The following is an 18,858-nucleotide window of genomic DNA, read 5'->3' as shown; positions in this document are numbered from 1 at the left end:
CATATTGACATAATCTGTAAGGAGGCAACTCTTGTTCAGAAGTGATAGTCAAAATGGAATATGGAAATGTTTCAAAGTTAGAAATTATTCAATCTGTGTAAGATTAGGAAACTTAATGAAAGAAGGATGTTTCCAAGGAGCTGATCTCCTTTGGAATGCTCTATAATGATTGTTGTCAAGTCTTTCTGACTTTGTGCATAATCATTAAGAGGATCAATGCATATAAGTTTAGAATCTAACAGATTTCAGTAAATGGCATGAATTTGGAATTTTGCATTTGCAGTAAGGATTTGGGACTGTGAAAAGAGGATCATTGGAGTGATGTTCAATTGATCTATTTTACAAAGTAAAGATCATAGACAAACATAGTATGCATACTTGGTGTATGGCATGACTAGTGTTTAGAAAACATAGTGTACATGCTTGGAGCATGGGACAACTATTGTTTTAAATTCAAGTATAAAGTTGATAAAACCGAAACAATGAATAATGAGTAATCAGTATGGTGATAAATAAAAGTGTTTATTTATATTCATAGGGTTTGAGACCATATTTGATTCATTTATTCTTGTGTTTCACTTTGAATGTTTTGACTTCCAGAATAACTAAGTCGCTCTTCCTGAATGATTAAGTTATTCAAACCATCTACAGTCGGTCATATGTTGGAAGTAGATATGAATCAAGACTGTCATGGGTTGGTTTGTAGAGGTCCAAGTTGGTGGACAAAGTGGTGCTACAACACTCATGAGTGCTCATAAGTTCTGAGTATTGGATTCAACCCGCGCTTATTTGAATCACTTCATGGATTTTATCACGAGTGATCATGAGACGATAATATCTTATATTCTTCAAACCTAGAGATATGATTTGTTACTATGAGTTGGTTATACATTGATTGCACGAAAACGCATTGGTAACTCGATGTTATAAAACGTGCCTTTGTGTATGATTCAACAAGTAGTAGAACAAGCCATATGAGTCGAAGTTTATCCATTCCTTTTACCTTCGGGATAAAAGCGATATTTGTGGGCCCCTCGATGATTTAAAGATGATACATGTGAGTGCTTGGCCAAGCCAGGACTGATTTGATTTGTTCAATCAGTCAGTCATCATGAATCGGAAATCGGGAAACAACAAATGGACAGAGAGAATGATTGATAATCCATGTCTCAGTCCATATGATATCTAGAATGGAGGAATATATGATCCCTTATCTAATGGACAAGTCATTGACAAAGGTCAGAGTTCATCGACAAGGTCAGAGTTCGACAGAAGCTTTTGAGAGCTACGATTGCTGATCGGTTCCTGAAGTCATACGCAATAATAGTTTTAGACTTATCCAAGTGGGAGACTGTTGGATTAATGTCTAAGTCCATAACTATAATTGGTAAGACTTGACCCGACCCGACATGGTCCATTTGGGTTGCATGGCATCATGCATTTGGATAGACTATAATGAGAGAAATAACACTTAAGGTTGGTTAATATATTATAAGTTCTAATATATTAATAAGGTTATTTAATTAGTATTGATCAAGAATTAATTTGGAATTAATTAAGTGATCAAAAGGAGACTAATTAAATATATGGGTTGATTGTGTAAATCATTTATTCTTATATATGTGGGCTTGTGATCCAAGATTCCTTATGTTGGACTAAGTCCATGGGGTGACCCATGGATACTCCATGGAGGTTAAAATCCATGGAGCATAAGGAATGGGTAAAGTTATGAGTTACATGGTGTAACCCTAATAGCCACCATATAAAAGAATCCCATGGCTCAAGAAATCGGGCACTAATGTGTGAGTGTAAGGGCTAGACGATTTCAAGGAGTGTTCAAGTTTCTCTCAAGTTATTCCAAGTGTATTTGGTGTTGTGTGAACCATTTGAGGTGTCACACTTGGGGCACTAGGCACTCAAGCTTCATGAAGACATTCTACATCAAAGAGGTATGTATTCTATCTTGTTATATTTGTTATTTTGTATGCTAGATTAGGATAATACCTTGGATGTTCATAATTGTATGTATAATAGAGAAAACATAGATCCAAGGTATTTAGGGTTGCATGTACCCTTAGGAGTGTTAGAATTCTCATAACCCAACATGACCGACTGTGGAGAGTTTGAATAATATGATATAAACCATAACATAATTATTCTGGAAGTCAAAACATGCAAAAAGAAATAATATTAAACGATTGACAAGAGATAGCAACACTTTACTCATAAATAACAGCTTTTATTTATCATCAAATGTCAATTACATTTTACAAATTTCAAGATTATCTAACTACTAAAACTAATATCATCCTTCAGCCCTATGCTCCGAGCATGCTGGAGATACAGTTTCATACACGCCATCACAAGGTAATGCTTTAAAATAAAGAACATTATTAAAGAAAGCATCAATACTACCATTATTATTATCAAAATAAAAGGTAAAACCTTGTTTATACAATGCATGAAAGGAAATAACATTTCTTGCCATTTCTGGCGAATAATAACATTTATTTAAATCTAATGTAAACCCACTATTTAGCTCTAAGGAATAAACTCCTATCTTGGTGACAGGTGAAGCTTTCCTGTTTCCCATGATCAAGTTTATCTTTCCCTGCTCCACATTCTCACTTCTTTTTAGTCCCTGCAAATCACAACATATGTGAATACCACAACCTGTATCAAGGACCCAAGACTTAGAATGAGGTGATTTATTAGACAATATAGTGTATATACCTGCATGGTTGGGTTTTACTTTCCCATCCTTCAAATCTTGCTGGTACTTTGGGCAGTTTCGCTTCCAGTGCGACTTTTCATGGCAATAGAAGCATTCAACCTCATTAGGGTTAGCAGAAGGAGTGACAAAACCTTTCTTGGTTTTGCTTGAAGAGGAGCCTTCAAGGGTCTTACCCTTGGTACCCTTAGAAGGGTTCTTTCTCTTCTTCCCTTTGCCATGCCCGATTGCCAAGACATTGGCCGCAGTTGGAGTAGGAGTAGGAGTAGTAACAACCGACTTACCCTTTAGACCACTTTCGGCGGTCTTCAAGAATCCTTGAAGTTTGTTGAGGGTGACTTCTTCCTTGTTCATGTGATATGTCATGCATAATTGATCATAACACGATGCCAAGGAGTGCAAAATGATGTCTATTGCTAACTCCTCAGGGAAGTTCACATTCAGCTTCAGTAAACGGTCCACATACCTTTGCATTTTCTGCATGTGGCCCGTGATGGGTTCACCATCCTTCATTCGGGTTGTTATCATGGAGGAGATTATTTCATATCGCTCTTGACGAGCACTTTGATGGTAGCGGTCCATCAAGTCCTGGTGCATCTCGAAAGGATAATAGTCCTCATAGGACTTTTGGAGCTCGGCTGTCATGGTGGCCATCATGATGCATGCCACTTTTGTAGCATCTCTTTCATGTACCTTATATTCAGCAAGCTCTTCAGGAGTAGAACTTGGCTCGGGTACCTTCAGCTCCTTGTCGAGAACATATTCTTTGTTCTCATACCGAGTGACCATCCTGATGTTTCTGATCCAATCTGTAAAGTTGGACCCATCAAAGATGACTCTCCCACAAAGATTCATGAGAGAGAAGGAGCTAGTAGGGTTTGAGCCAGAAGCATTGTTATTGGAAGACATCTGAAAAGAAGAGGGAATAGATTAGATTAGATATAGAGATAGTCCTTAACAAAACACCCAACTGTAATATTAAGGCTAGGACCCAACACAATATTTTATAACTTAGAAGAGGGATGTCGTAATCTAAGCTATAAGATATTTGAAGGTAGGTGAATGACGATTCACCAATTTCCACCATGAAAAACGAAATATTTAATTAGGTTTTAATTGGTTTAGAAACTTCAAGTTTTGTGACTGGGATGTCGAGGATCACAAAACAAGGTGTGAAGTAACCATGCAAATTACTTGGTACCCTTAATGTATTACCCCTCAATCGATGTGCCGGTTAACCACACACGCTCCATCGATACTATGATAAACATTAAGTCACCCTTTACCTACCTTGTTAAGTTCAAGTTAGTGTGCCGGTTAACCACACACGCTCCACTAACGACTTAAACAAAGTGTAAAGTGTAATTTCATGGATTAGCACCTTATTCACATTTTCCTAAAATAACTAAGGTTGGGAATTCAATAAAGTTTAGTTACTTTAGTATTATCATTATACTCTTAATGAGAATTTATAAGTCCTTGTCCTACCCGTTCGGCTAACGACCCTCCACCGATCAAGGAAGCGGTGGGTGAGAGTGGACACCCATTAAGTTGCCATTTTATATGCAACAACCTTATACCCCCCTTATAGACCGGCTTCGTGAATGAGGCGTACTAGCGGTAAGACGACTTGATCTTATACATATATAAATATTATTAAACTTATAATATTATAAAGTATAAGGGTTGAATTTTAATTTTTAAAATTCTAGGGGTTGGAACTAAAGTTTTTAATATGACTTTACATGTTCCAAAACTTGAGGGCAAGTTTTGTAAACTTTCAAAACTTTTCATTTCTCATAACTTATGAGTTAATGGTTATTAAAAATGAAGACTCTTCATTTTTTGTAACCTATGTGTTCTTTTAATGGTTATTTATAAATGTGACTTTTGGTTATCCATAACTTAAGAACTAGTTATGGACTCCATTAAAACACATAAAGATCAAGAATTAATCTAATCAATTATTAGCACATAATTTCTATGATCTTCTAAACTCATATGTTTATGAATGTTCATATCAAAAATTTCAAGAATCGTAAGTACATATACAAAACTTGAAATTTTGATACGAGCTTTTGAACAAAACTTCGATTTTCAAGTTTTTTTTTTTTTTTTTTTTTGCATCAAGTATCAAATAAACAAACCAGGCTCTGATACCACTGATGGGTTTTGAGCATTCTAACACTCCTATGGTGTACATGCAACCCTAGAAACCTTGGATCTATGTTTGACTAAGATACATGCAAATAATTATTTTTCCAAGGTTCTTATCCTAACTAGCATGGCATGGGATACTTGAATCAAATAAAACTAGTAGAATTACTTACCTTGTAGTAGTAGTTGATTGCTTGGAGTTTGAGAGCCTAGCACCAATAATGTGGATGCCTCAAATGGAAGTCACAAATCACCACAAACTTCGAAACTTGAGAGAATAGTCACAAACTTCTTGAAATCGGCCCTCTTGGTTTACACACATCAACTAGTATTATTTCAAGAACCAAAGCCTCCTTTATATAGTGTGGTGGATTAGGGTTACATCCATGTAAACCCTAATACCCATGTCTTTTCATTTCCATGAGATCCATGGGTTAAAGCTCCATGGACTTTCCATGCAAGCCTAGCCCATTCCAAATAAGCATTAGCCCACACTATATAAATACAAGAGCCCATATTTAATTAGTCATACTTTTGATCTCTAAATTAATTGTAAATTAATTATAGATCAACACTAATTAAATAATATGATTTTATATTAATATATTAGAACTTATAATATATTAATAAATCATAACTTATACTATTCTCAAAAGATTATCCGTAAATTGTTCGGGTGAAGTGCAACCCAAATGGACCATGCCGGGTCGGGTCAAGTACATACCAAATATAGTTATGGACTTAGACACTATCTCCAACAAGTACATCCCCCTGAATCGGGGTAGATAACCCCCAGATGTACTTTTCTAGCTTCTTACTCTCCGGGGTAACCATCCCGGGGTATAGTGCTGCCAGGTAGCTAAACCTGTCAGTGTAGGCCACTATGTCTGAGCCGACCATGGTATGTTCCCATAACTCTTGCTCCAGCTTTTGAACTTCGCCTCTTGGGCAGTATTCTTCCAACATCATCTCTTTCAGGTTCTCCCAACCTAATGAGTTATCCACTGGTAGGGTCAGTGACTTAACATGGCTATTCCACCATGTTAGGGCTCTGTCGGAGAAGGTGCAGACAGCAAACTTCACTTTGCTCCCTTCTGGGCACAGACAGATTTCTAAGACCGAATCTGTTTTCTCGAACCATCGCATCATAGCAATGACTCCCCCATTTCCATTAAAGTATTTGGGTTTGCAGTTCATGAAGTCCTTATACGAACACTCCCGTGGGTGTCCGTGGGTAACTCCAGGGTTGGTTAAGTGGGTACCGCTACCAGATCCACTTTATCCTAGTTCTGAGTGTATCTGGTTCTGAGTGTATCTGGTTCTGACTTTCATAGGGTTCTGGAAAACAATTCATAATGGGAGTCTATATAACATAAACTTTATGAATCAGAAGTGGTTATCCTCGAATGAATCTCTGTGAATTAAATATTTGTTACTGGCTGCACGAAAAAGAAATAATCCTAACACATAGTGTGAGTAGTGTATTCGCTAGCTCACTAAGTCATTTAAGGTTATTATTTATTAGTGTGACGCATAGGACGTTTTGCTTTCTTCGGTTGATCCCTACTTGGAAAACTCCTCTTGAATCTCTTTTTGTTTCTCCTTGACTCCTCTGCTGACTGCTATGATGGAGTGGTTACATCTATCTGGGTTTGTCGTGCGAGAATGGAAGTGTCTTAAGAATCTATAAGATTAAGTGAAACATTATGGGGTGATCCTTATCGGGTCCTCCTATAATTGTGTAATGTATACAAGTTGTATATAATTTAAGGTTAAATAGACCTTCGAATAAGTGATCCTACTCTAAAACCACAACCAAACAAGGAACAAGAAGTAGAGCATATATCACAAATTCTAAGTCTATAAAATCTCAATAATATAAAACCTTGGGAGTATACACTCCAGAATCATAGACCTACCAGAAGGGTCTTTTAATTTTTCACAGAAGTTATTTATAGTGCCTAAAATACTCCTATAGTATTTTAATGTAATGAACTTGGTATGTTTTAAACTTGTTGTTGTCTTATAGTATCATAAAATACTCCTATAGTATTTTAACTTTATGTTCTGATCTAGAAATCCCTTTAATAGAGTTAGGTAAGTTTTAAGACTGTTGCAACACCACATCACTCCCAAACACATGTTGGTCATATCTCAAATAAATATAGTTGATCAGGCTATATTGATCCCAAATATGATTACATAACTGTCCAGGTTTGACCGCAGTGTCCAACCTTTAAATACTTATGTTCTATTTCTTTCTTGTGATACTTGTTCTAGTATGTATATATGTAAGCATGTATGTATACTTTTATAAGAATATTGTTATATGTTTTAGAAAATATATATTCTTAGTCAGAGCACTTCGGCCCCATTGTATTTATAGTTGTATATCTTTTATAGGTTGATATACTTAGTTCACTATAAACAATGCTCTGATACAAATCTGTCACACCCCCAAACCGGAACGGCGGAAACGTTCGGGGGTGGAGGACGTCATATGTAGTATCACAACACATGCATCATAGTAATCAAAAGTAACAAACAACCATTGCATTAATATTGAAGTTTTTACAATGTATGTGATTCACAAAAGATTGACTCCAAAAGTAAATAACAAAACAAGACATGAAGCTACTATGCTCCATCTTCTGAATCCCCGAGCGCGTACCTTTCTACTAGTTTCCTGAGAATACAAGTTATTTTGAAAGAGTAGATCAGCATTTAAGCTGGTGAGTTCATAAGTATTTTAGTTATGAAAAGTAAACTGTAAGTTCTTTAGAAAAGTTCGCCTGTTCCTCCAGAAAATCCTATATTTTCTGATGTGATGAATGATAAGTAAAAATGACTCTACAATTTCTTCTATGAGTACTAAATGGATACAAGTTATATATAATCCAGAGTAAACAGACAATCGATTGTGTGAATCTGCCCTAAGCCCACAACCAAACAAGGAACAGGAAATGAGGTGGAAGTCACACATCCCATTGTCTGTTAGATCTTCACTATATATAACCCTGGCATATTCATTTGGTACTTACGGAGTTAACTGTAATAGCTCTATTATATTTGATGAAAACATTCTTTAAGAAAATCATATATTTCCTTTAGTAAAATGGAAACCACAATAGTTCCTTCTATAATCACTTAGTTTATACTAGTTATATATAATCTAATATCGAACGGACAGTTAAATGTGTGAATATGACCTAAGCCCACAACCAAACAAGGAACAGGAAGTAAGGCGGAAAGCACACATTTCACTGCCTATCGGATGTTAATTATATATAACCCTGATGTATAAGCTAAGGTATTATAGAATTAGCCATTTAAGGTCCTTTAAGTTATACTGGTTTAATAATGCGTATCAAACCTTTTACAGATAAGTTTCTAGTTTCACCTACTTAATGTTCTATCCGAAAAGTATGTTTTTGTACTAGAAAGCGGTACACTGAATTTGTATGCTATGACCTGACCCATATCTGTTATTCCCTATGATTGCTTGGTGTATACAGGATATATATATATATATATATATATATATATATATATATATATATATATATATATATATATATATATATATATATATACATATATATATATATATATATATAGCTAAGATCGAATAGATAGTAGGCTGTATGAATCTGCTCTAAGCCCACAACCAAAGAAGGAACAGGAAAACGAAGCGGAAAGCACACATCCTACTGTCTGTCGGATCCGATTAATATATATCCCTACTGTATCTACCGAGGAATAATAAGGTTAGCATTATAGGCCCCCTTCTAACTGAATGTACCAAGACCCGACTGCTTTGTTTGTTGATCTCTCGTAAGAATGTATGTTTTCCCAAGTTTATGACTATCTTTACAAGAAAATAGTTTGCATTACCTTTTATGTGAGAATATCACTATATGAATGTAATGGGAAAATGAAAGTGTACAGCAATGCTTTATAAAGCAACTACTGAAGCACTAACTACCTTAAAACCAATTTGTTAATTAAGGTTAAAATGTGATGTGGTTATAACCATGCTGATTGACTAGTATGTAACACGACGACCCGCTGGCGTCGAAACTAATGTGACATTTGTCACCCCTTGGCTTGTCTGCCAGACTGTAGCTAACAGTTGGGATGTGGGATTGTCAGTCCCGTATATATCTCTACACACAATTCCCGCTCTCCATCCAGGAGACTCTAGTTACAAAACGTGACATAACAAGTATATTGTTATGCCGTGAAGTAATAGTTTCACATTATTGTTATCTTGTTCTTGTAAAAGTATGTATGTTCCTTTCTGTTCTTGTTATAGTATGTTCCTTTTTGTTCTTGTTATAGTATGTTCCTTTCTGTTCGTTTTATAGTATGTTCCTTTCTGTTCTTGTTATAGTATGTTCTGAACCCCTAAACTATACCTATTATAGTTTACTAGTATGTTTGTTTTGAACTGTCCCTGATTTGTAGAAAAGACTCGATTATCTACTGAGTAATGCATGTATTTAAAAAACGGAGTTTTATAGACAATAATCTAACATCATTTAAAATAGTTTTTGAATTGATTTGATCACTTACAAAGCATAAGAAATCCTTAAATGTGATGGTTATCACAGGTAAATATTAACACAATAAAATTGTGTTCAACTTGTATTCCCCCCTTAAAAGCATTTAAAAACATTTAAAAGATTGATTATATGGGTATGAACTCACCTTATGTGGGTGATTCAATTGAAGATTCGAATAAGGATGATAAGTTCCACGAATGAAGTCCGAGACACAAACGATTCCTAAATGACATATAATGATACATATTGGCATGTAATTAGTGAGTCTAACTACAAAGGAGAGTGGGAAACAACCTAGGATGCAAGAATAACTCACCAAAGGAGTGTTAGAAGCAAAATAGGAGGCTGGTAGGGTGTTCACGACCCACTTGATGAGTGGTTCACGGCCCACTTGAGTGGTTCACGACCCAACTTGATGTTCACGGCCCAACTTGATGAAGAACACTTGAAGATCTTGGTGTTTTGGTGAGTGTTTGAAGATCCTAGTAAGCTTCTATGAAGTAGCAAAGGAAAGGGGTGTTTAGGAGTGAAAGATGGTGTTCTTGAACTATGATACTTAAGAGAGAATGGAGTGATGCGGTCAAGAGAAGAAGAAGTGAAGGAAAAGTGGCTAAAACTCATCTATATACCATGAGTTCACGGCCTAAGAGGGGTTCACGGCCGTGAACATGGTCCTTGGTCGTGAACCTCACTTGTTGAGGTTTTATGGCTCAAATGTTGTTGTAGGCTCTTGGTTCTTACGTGGTTCACTTCCTAACACGCAACCCTTGTGTATACTAGGCTTATAACTCATTAAAATGACCCTTAACAAGGCTAAAATGTAAGAGAAACAAGTATGACTTTTGATTGATTGAATTGACTTTACAAGATAGAAATTTACGGGTTGTCACAAAACTTTAACAGATAAGGTAACACGGTGAATCAAACATAATAAATAATAAAACTATATAAATCCAACTAGAAAATCAAACCACAATATTAATGGTCCATCTATATCTAAGAGGATGAAAATGGTATTACCTCATAATCAGTATATGAGAACATAAAATCATCAAAAAGGAATTGCTAAAAACTATTATAAAACAAACCGATTTGTAGTCCTAATGCTCCTAGCTTTTGATTCTTCAAATCTCCGATCGAAAGTGCTTCTCCAACCTTGAAATTGACCCACAATATTTTTTGACGAATAATATTCGTAAGGTATCTATGTATGAGTTGGGATTGATGGGATATCAATTTACGGTAAAAAGATCGAGTATTTAAAGAATTTATGAATCTGCGTAGTGACCATATATTTTTCACATCGTGAATACAGGTTTCCAAGTTGTACAAAAATTCAGAGCAGAACTGAATTCACTTTTTTTTATTGAATTTTATTTATTTTATTTCACTACAATTTCTAGTTTAATTCTAACAAAAATCTCCCCTTTATGTTTTATGTTTTTTTTATGAGTATGTGCCTTGCGCAAAGAGGAATTGTCTTTTAGGCTGTGTTCCTAAGGATTCGACCCTACTCCCTGTGTTATCCTTTAGTGCATTAGAGCAGTGATTTTTTATTTGTTTAAAACGTCCGCAACAACGCTCTAACAACCACCAACATTTTAATTTTTTTTTCGTCCATATCTTTTCACTATTTCACATAAAACCCCTACATGTTTCAGATAAATACCAATTTGAGGCTAGGTTTTATAAAAGTCTGAATTTATGATTATGTAACATTTTCACCATGATATGTAGGAGATTCCAATCAATACCTACTTTTTTCTATTTTTCTCTTGCATAATCACACACATCACTTAAACCTATAAGGTTTCAAGTCAAAAACAACTTGAGCCAAGGTTTTACAAAGACTGAATTTATGATTATATATCATTTTTACCAAGATATGTATGAGATTCCAACCAACACATAGTTCTTTCTAAGTATGTCTTGCATATTCACACATTTGCACTTGAAACCCTTGAGGTCTCAAGTACAACCAACTTGAACCAAGATTTAACACATTCTAGTTTATTATTCTAATAATTATTACCATGATTACGATATGACTCTTCTTTACCGTGTTCTGGTTACGATATGGAATTCTCTTTGAAGTAACACTGGTCATAATTCCAGTGGATGGACTCAGTGCTTACGAAACTACTACAAACCGAATTGGCATGTTCCTATCCTACAAACAGATCTTTAGTAATTTTTATGCGCATGCTTTTATGTGAACACATTGGAAGACAAATGTTTTATTTCCATTTATGATACGCTGAGCTGGCAAGTTCTTGTTGGTTATCTTTTATCATAATGATGGGCGTGATACTCAAGTCGGGCATATGATTGGATGGGTAATTATGGAATGTATTTGGTGGTTTCTCTCTCCTACAATCCCAAAATTTTCAAATTCAATTTCGATTTTTTCCTTGCATATACGTATAAATGCCCAAATTGTAGTCGATTAACTTCTTTACGCATTCAGATGATTCTAGAGCATTGCGAGTTTTCTCATATATTCTTCAATTCTATGTGTGTTTCTTTTACTTAATTACCAATGGAATCTTCTGCTAATCATGTTTCCTTTATAGATCAGTCTGCCTCATCAGTTCATCTTGTTTTCAAGCAACATCAGAACTTGATTGCCGATCTTGAAGCATCGAAGTATTCTACTAAGATTCAACCATAGATTGAGTGTTTCAATCATTCCATTTTGAAGAGGGAACTCACACATCATGAAGATGTTCCTTTTTTTCTTTAATTATAGCATATACAACAACAATTTTCAATAAGAAAATGGATGTGATGAATTTCGATGTTCAAGGGCACAAAACGACGATTACCAAAACTGCCTTATGCAAATTGTTAGGATTAAGAACTGGTGATGCATATTTAAATCCTTATTTGGTTTCTTCTCCGAGCATAATTAGGGTTTATTATTAAATGGGGTATAAATATGATTTGCTTATATTATCCAAATTTAAGAAGTCTTCACTACCACCTATTTGGAATGCCCTTTTCACGATACTGTTCATATGTTTTTCAAAAAGGATTAAAGGTTCTGATAATACCAACAAACTATTCAATACGCTGTTATACGTATTATATACAGATGAAAAGATTATTTTAGGTCAAATTCTTTGGGTTCAGTTCACTCAAAGTCCCTCTTCTTCTTCGAAGGATTCTAATATTTCTTGTGCGCGATTTTTGTCTATTGTCATGAAGAACGCTCATGATCACTTGAAAGTTCCACAAATGGAAGATGTGCAACTTGTGAAGTTCTTGATGTTTAATACTACAAAATTTGTTACAACAGATGCAAATAACTTTAATTATATTCGGGCTATTTCGGATGTTATGTTGCACAAAGTTCTTGCGAGCAACAAGATTATTTCCATTTACAAACAGATACCTAAGCCAGGTAAAAGATATATGAGTCCTTCTATGAAAGCATCTTTGGAGACTGAAAATGTTCAATAAAAGGTTGGTGGAAAGAGAAAATCTAAGGCATTTGATGAGATGTTTTTGCAAAGCAAAAGTCTCAAAGGAAGTTGAAAAAGAAATCCAAGATCTCTGTTGTAGATGAAGAGAACACGGTTAGTGATGTTCGTATTGATGATTATGTTAATGATGATGATAGTGCGAGATCATCAAATCCCAAAAATTTGAAGCAACCATATACAAAAAGCATACAAACTCGGACTACGAACCCTGAGTCTTCACAGATTGCAAAGGTATTTGTTGTTTCTACGAACACTTCAACTCCGATACATGTTCAAACTGAGAATGTTTTTTTTCTTCAAAATATCATCAATGAGCCTATTGTGAATCTTTCTCAAACTCAATCACCACCTGTTCCACATATTTCTCCACTACCAACAACTTCTCAACCTCAAACCACTACCATTCAGGTTCCTATTCCACTGGTTTCATCTACATAAAAAATCATTTCATTTCAAACTCCTATTTTCACAGACTCTACTACTTAACCACAAACATCAACAATTCTAAGTGAACCCATTCAAACCACTCTTGTTCAGTATAACACAACACCATCATGTGATGATGATGATGATGAGTTCGCAGTCACTGATGATGATGAAGTTGAAGTCATTAGTTCATTTCAACCATTTGTTGAGCTTGTTATCGCTCCATCACTTGTGGATGATGAGAGTGATTTGGATGATACTTCTGTTGTTTCTCGTATTACTAAGAAAGAATATCAACTTTTGAACAAGAAGTTGAATGTTCTTGTTCGTAGAGCGGATTCTTTTTCTCCGACCAATATTCAAAACTTGATGCTTATTCATGAGAATTCAATGAAGCCAATTCTTTCGGAGAACGAGAGGTTATTTGATGCCCAGGAGAAGTTAATAAGTGATTCTTCTGTAAAAGTTAATGAAGCTCTTTCCAAAGCTGCTGCAACATTATCAAAAGTTGATTATGTCATCACAGAGGGTGAAACTTTGAAAGAATCCATTATCTCTGTGAATTTAAGCCATCATCAAACTGTCGTTGGTGCCCTCAACACTCTCGTTGATCATTATTATACATAAGCAAAAATGGTGGATCTTTTGGCAAAAAAGGAGAATAAAGTAAAATCAATTAAGTTGGAGTTGAGACAAGTCAAGAAGGATTTTGAGAAAAATGATGAAGAGTTGTTACTTGTTAAAGGAAGAAACTTTGAAATTAACCAATGAGTCATTCTCATTGTGGAAGAGAAAGATGATCCCCATGTCAATTATATGTGATATGTCTAAAATGCTGGATACAAAACTCAATCCTATTCATTCGCAACTATATGCGCTAAAATGTGTTATGAGTAATGAGGATACTTCACAAGAAGGGGGAGAGGAAGTAGTTCAATAAGATATTCCTCAAATTAATCTCACAAATCCATATCTTGTCCCTCAAAGGACCAAGAAAGATGATTCTCCAAAGGTTAATATTGTTGATAGGTCACTTAAATGGAGAATGGAAGAGATCACTCCTGAATTTCCAATTAATATGGGAGGAGATGTGGGAACAAGTTCTGTAAGAATTATTTCACATAAGGAAGTTGATCCAAGTGATGCAGAGGCTGAGAAAGCAGCTAAATTAAATAAAGATGAAGTGATAGACAAAATGAAGCAACTACAAATTGAGTTAGACAGGCAGGATGATGAGAAATGAGAAAAGGAAGCAACTGAAGATACTCTTAAAGCTTTATGGCCAAAATGTACAAATGAAATAATTCAAAATGTAGCCATAAAGGAAGTTGAAAAATATTGGCGTGATCCAAATTCATCATTTGTTGTTGATAATTTAACTTATTCTCAGTTAGATCTTCCGATGACTTGTAGAGCATTTCTTTTCAGATGTTTTCAACATATGAACAATGTTCCATTGTCAAATAGTGCTGCGAATAAGAAACTTTTTAAGTTCTATGTTACCTATTCAAAGCCTCAATATGAAGTATGGAATGTGAAGAAGATTAGTGTTGTCAAGAAGATTGAGGAAGTAAGGTTGTGAGACTTTACCAATTACAAGTTCACTATTTTGAGAGGATTAAACAATAAACAATTAGTGTTTACTTTTGCTGATCTTCCAATTATGAATCCCTATGATTGGATTGTACTGTCTTGTATGTTGAAAAAGCATGAATCCAAATTCGGTTCTCAAATCCAACATTTGAAGAAAATGACCAGATTATATGTCATGGAATTAAGCAAGATAGATAACAGAAAACAATTGATGATTTATTGAGATCAAAATACAAAGTATATAAATCTAATAGACCATATATTACAGACAGAAATGAAGGAGAAACAAATCAGTGAAGAGTCGAAGGTTCTTTCTTCTCTTAATCAAAAAGCCTCTCTAAAGAGACAACTCTATGTCGAAGCAAATGTTGTGAATTAAAATGTAAAATACCCAATTATCTCATTATTCCTATGAATATTACTATTTATGCTAGCTAAGGATGCTTCTAGAATAAGATGCAAAATATAAAATGAGACATATTGCAATTAATTATGAGGCCAAAATATAAGGATTTTTATGGAGTTTTCTGTATCTATCAAGCAATAAAAGAGAGTAGATTGTGATATGATTCTAGATGGATGACAAAGAACAAATCGATGAAGGTTAGGTTTAAGGGAATTAGTGTTTATCTCAACAAAAACTAAACCCAATCAAGATAAATGACTACTTGAATCGGTTTCATGGGTTCCATCTCTCATTGTTTTGGTTTTTTCAACAATAGAGGTCACAGAGGAAGGAAGCATCAGGGGAGGAAGGAGGTAGCCAACAAGGAAGTATTAGGGGAGGAAGGAGTTAGCCAACAATGAAGTATCAGGGGAGGAAGGAGGTAGCGAGCAGGGGGGATTGGAATTGATTTATTTATTTTTATTTTTTTTAGAGTTTGAGGATTTTTGTTTGTCTTTAATTTTAAACTTTTGGTAAGTTGGAGTTCAAAAATAAGGTTTTTGTTTCAAACTTGGTGTAAGACTCATGTATTACATGAGTTTTTCTAAAAGAATGAATAAATATAAAGTTTTAACAATTTGAGAAAATTGAATTTATAAAAAAAGTGAGAAAAAATTTGAATTATTAAAATTAATGAGGCTTTAATACATTAATGAGAAAAAATTTGAATTATTAAAATTAATGACACTTATACTTATTAATTTACACCTATGCACGTCTCGTCCATTGTAAAAACCCTAGAAATTAGGTGCCGCAGTAGTACGTATCCAAAATCAAAATGTCAGACCATATCCCTTTTCATATCCAGCAGGAAATCCTCAAGCGGCTTCCTGTAAAATCATTGATTGAGTTCAGATCCGTCTCAAAAGCATGGAAGTCTTTGATCGATAGCTCGGACTTTATTACTGCTCACAGCCTCCTGCATGCTCAGCCGCAGCATCTGCTTCTAAGGCACCGAGATTGGCATCATCCACTGAAGAAAATCTATGTTTCTTTACTCAATGAAGCCACTTTCCCCCAACTGAGGATTGTTCAAACTTGTCCCCGCTCCATTAGACGATTTGATTTTCCAAAAATAATCGGTAGCTCTCACGGTTTGTTATGTGTGCACGATAGTTATTCGGAGGTTGTTGTTTGGAATCCCTCGATTAGAAAATCGATTGCAATTCAGTTGCCTTCTATGACATATGACAGATTTTTATTTTTTCTTTGTTTCGGGGTATGTCCAGTCACTCTTGATCCCAAGATTATCAAGATTACACAATTTGGTCAGTGGTGTGAAAAGAAAAGAAAAATTAGCAAATACTGGAAAGTTATTGTTTATACTTTCAGCTCAGGGGAATGGAGAAAACTTTCTTACAACAAAGAGCGTAGGAAATCAGTTTTACATAAACATACAGGGCCTCAGGTAATAATTGATAGGTTTATCTATTGGTCTGCATTATACCCCCCGAGACCACAGTATCGTAATCTGATAATGTCATTTGATCTGACTAATGAGAGTTTTGAAGTCATAGACCTCCCACATAATTTAGCATGCCATCCTCACAATCAGTTGTCCATTTCTAAGCTGGGGGAGTCTCTTGTCATTCTTGAATCAAGTAAAAACAGCGACAACAAATTAGTGTTTGTTGTATGGAAGATGGAGCATAATGTTCAAAGATCATTTACAAAGCTATTCACCATTGAGGCACAACATGAATCAATTGCGAAGGTATTGGGATTTAGGGAGAGTGGCCAACCTATAATGGAAGTGAAAGATGATGTTTCTAAAAAGAGTAAACTTGTTGTATATGAGCCCAACTCAAAGAACTTCTCTGACCTTGAGATTAGTGGAGTTTCTGATGAATTTTATGTGAATTCTTACGAGGAAACACTACTTTTGTTTGATAGGTCTATTGTATTAGTTATTGAAATGATCACATTATCTCATACTTTTGTTGATAGTGGATTAGATTTTTTTTTTTTTTTTTTTGAAACGGCAAACTAACTAACCTACTACTCCTAAATAACCACCTATGTCTCCATCGAGACTCGAACTCATGACCTCTCATATGAGAGGGTCACTCCTTACCGCTAGGCCATTGACCCTTTGGTTGATAGTGGATTAGATATGTTTACTAATCTCAATAGGTAGTAGAGTAATTAATCTAGATTACAAGCATTAATGTGATCACACATAACGTAGAGTATGAATGCACAAAATAATTGAGGCTACTCAAAATTGCTATGTCCTTGGCTTGCATATTTTTTGCTTCTGTCATTTATAATTGCTTACCACATATAAATGCTTATAAAAAGGAATTTTAAATGGTTAGTTATCAACAAGTGATAGGAATCGATGTTATATTGCTTCTACCACTAACCATCAAAAGGAATTTGTCCCACGGTCTGTTTATATTGAGTATTATCGAGTCGTTTTTATCTTTTCTTGTTCTAAATACCGCAAATGATCATGTGGAAAGATTTATTTTAGGACATCATATTCATAAAAGTTCAGATTTTTCTTAAAATCTTGTAATTTGAAATGGAAATGGTGTATGCTTGGGTGCATGGTTCTGTGCAGGTCTATGATTTGATTAATTGTATGTTCATTTCAATTAATATACACCACACACAAGCTCTGAATTATTTTTAGACAAATATACAAAACAATTATTTTAATTTATATATACCTAAGTCATCAACCAAGTTTGTTTCATACCCTAAAGGAAACTCAGAATTTTAAGAGGAACACTTAACAATTGAAGCTCTCTTGACACATTTCGCCACTTAGTTCATCACTTTCTACATTAGACTACCACCACGAGTACAATGACCATATATAATACCTATTCGTAACAGCCAACCAATTCATATGAGGAGTGGAATCATATAAATGATGTCTCCGGATCAAACCTTTGACTCTAATGTTTCACGATTTACCTATCATGTAATGAAGTTGTGGGAGGGATCCTAAACTATATTTGTTGAGGCAACATTTGGACCGTCATAATGTAGTGTCATAAGACATAAATATCAATGTATTAAAAAAACATTACTAGCTAAATTTGATTGAGTTATTAATACAAAAGTCCATTATTTTTTATAGCATTTTGTGTGAAACCATACATATAAACCGATAAGCTTTGCAATAACGCATAAGAAATATAATCTGGGAGGTTATATGTCATTAGAACGCTACCTCCAATAAAATAAGTATAGATCCGCCCATGACTATAATTCTTACTACATGTAATGCTAAATTTGATTGAGTTATTTATTCATCAGTTCATATTTTTATGGGTAAATTACACCAATCGTCCCTCGTGCATATGCTAGAAAGCGTGTTTAGTCCCTATTTTCAAAAATTAACTCAGTCTGTCCCTCGTTTGCTTAAAATTTGCGTGCTTCGTCCCTTCGTACATAAAAAGACTATTTTGCCCTTAATAATTTCTTTTTCAATTTTCTTTTATT

At 34.8% G+C, this 18,858-nt stretch overlaps 1 protein-coding gene across 1 annotated transcript; it reads left to right on the top strand.

Moving 5' to 3' along the window:
• The first annotated feature begins 16,140 nt into the window (after positions 1 to 16,140).
• Positions 16,141 to 17,412, top strand: LOC145125227 (F-box protein CPR1-like). Its single transcript, XM_079060719.1, has one exon. It carries the CDS (start codon positions 16,181 to 16,183, stop codon positions 17,390 to 17,392), a length of 1,212 nt encoding a protein of 403 aa, XP_078916845.1. The 5' UTR covers positions 16,141 to 16,180; the 3' UTR covers positions 17,393 to 17,412.
• Positions 17,413 to 18,858: the final 1,446 nt, after the last annotated feature.

This window comes from Lactuca virosa, chromosome 7, assembly GCF_052849685.1.
Source record: "Lactuca virosa cultivar CGN04683 chromosome 7, Lactuca_virosa_CGN04683_v6, whole genome shotgun sequence".
In the NCBI taxonomy this organism is placed as follows: domain Eukaryota; kingdom Viridiplantae; phylum Streptophyta; class Magnoliopsida; order Asterales; family Asteraceae; genus Lactuca; species Lactuca virosa.
The sequence above is the reverse complement of the archived record's forward strand: the minus strand, read 5'-3'. Positions and strand labels throughout refer to the sequence as shown.

Bases quoted from the DNA above. Each gene is read 5' to 3' on its own strand.
- LOC145125227 (XM_079060719.1), top strand. From the start codon at position 16,181: ATGTCAGACCATATCCCTTTTCATATCCAGCAGGAAATCCTCAAGCGG.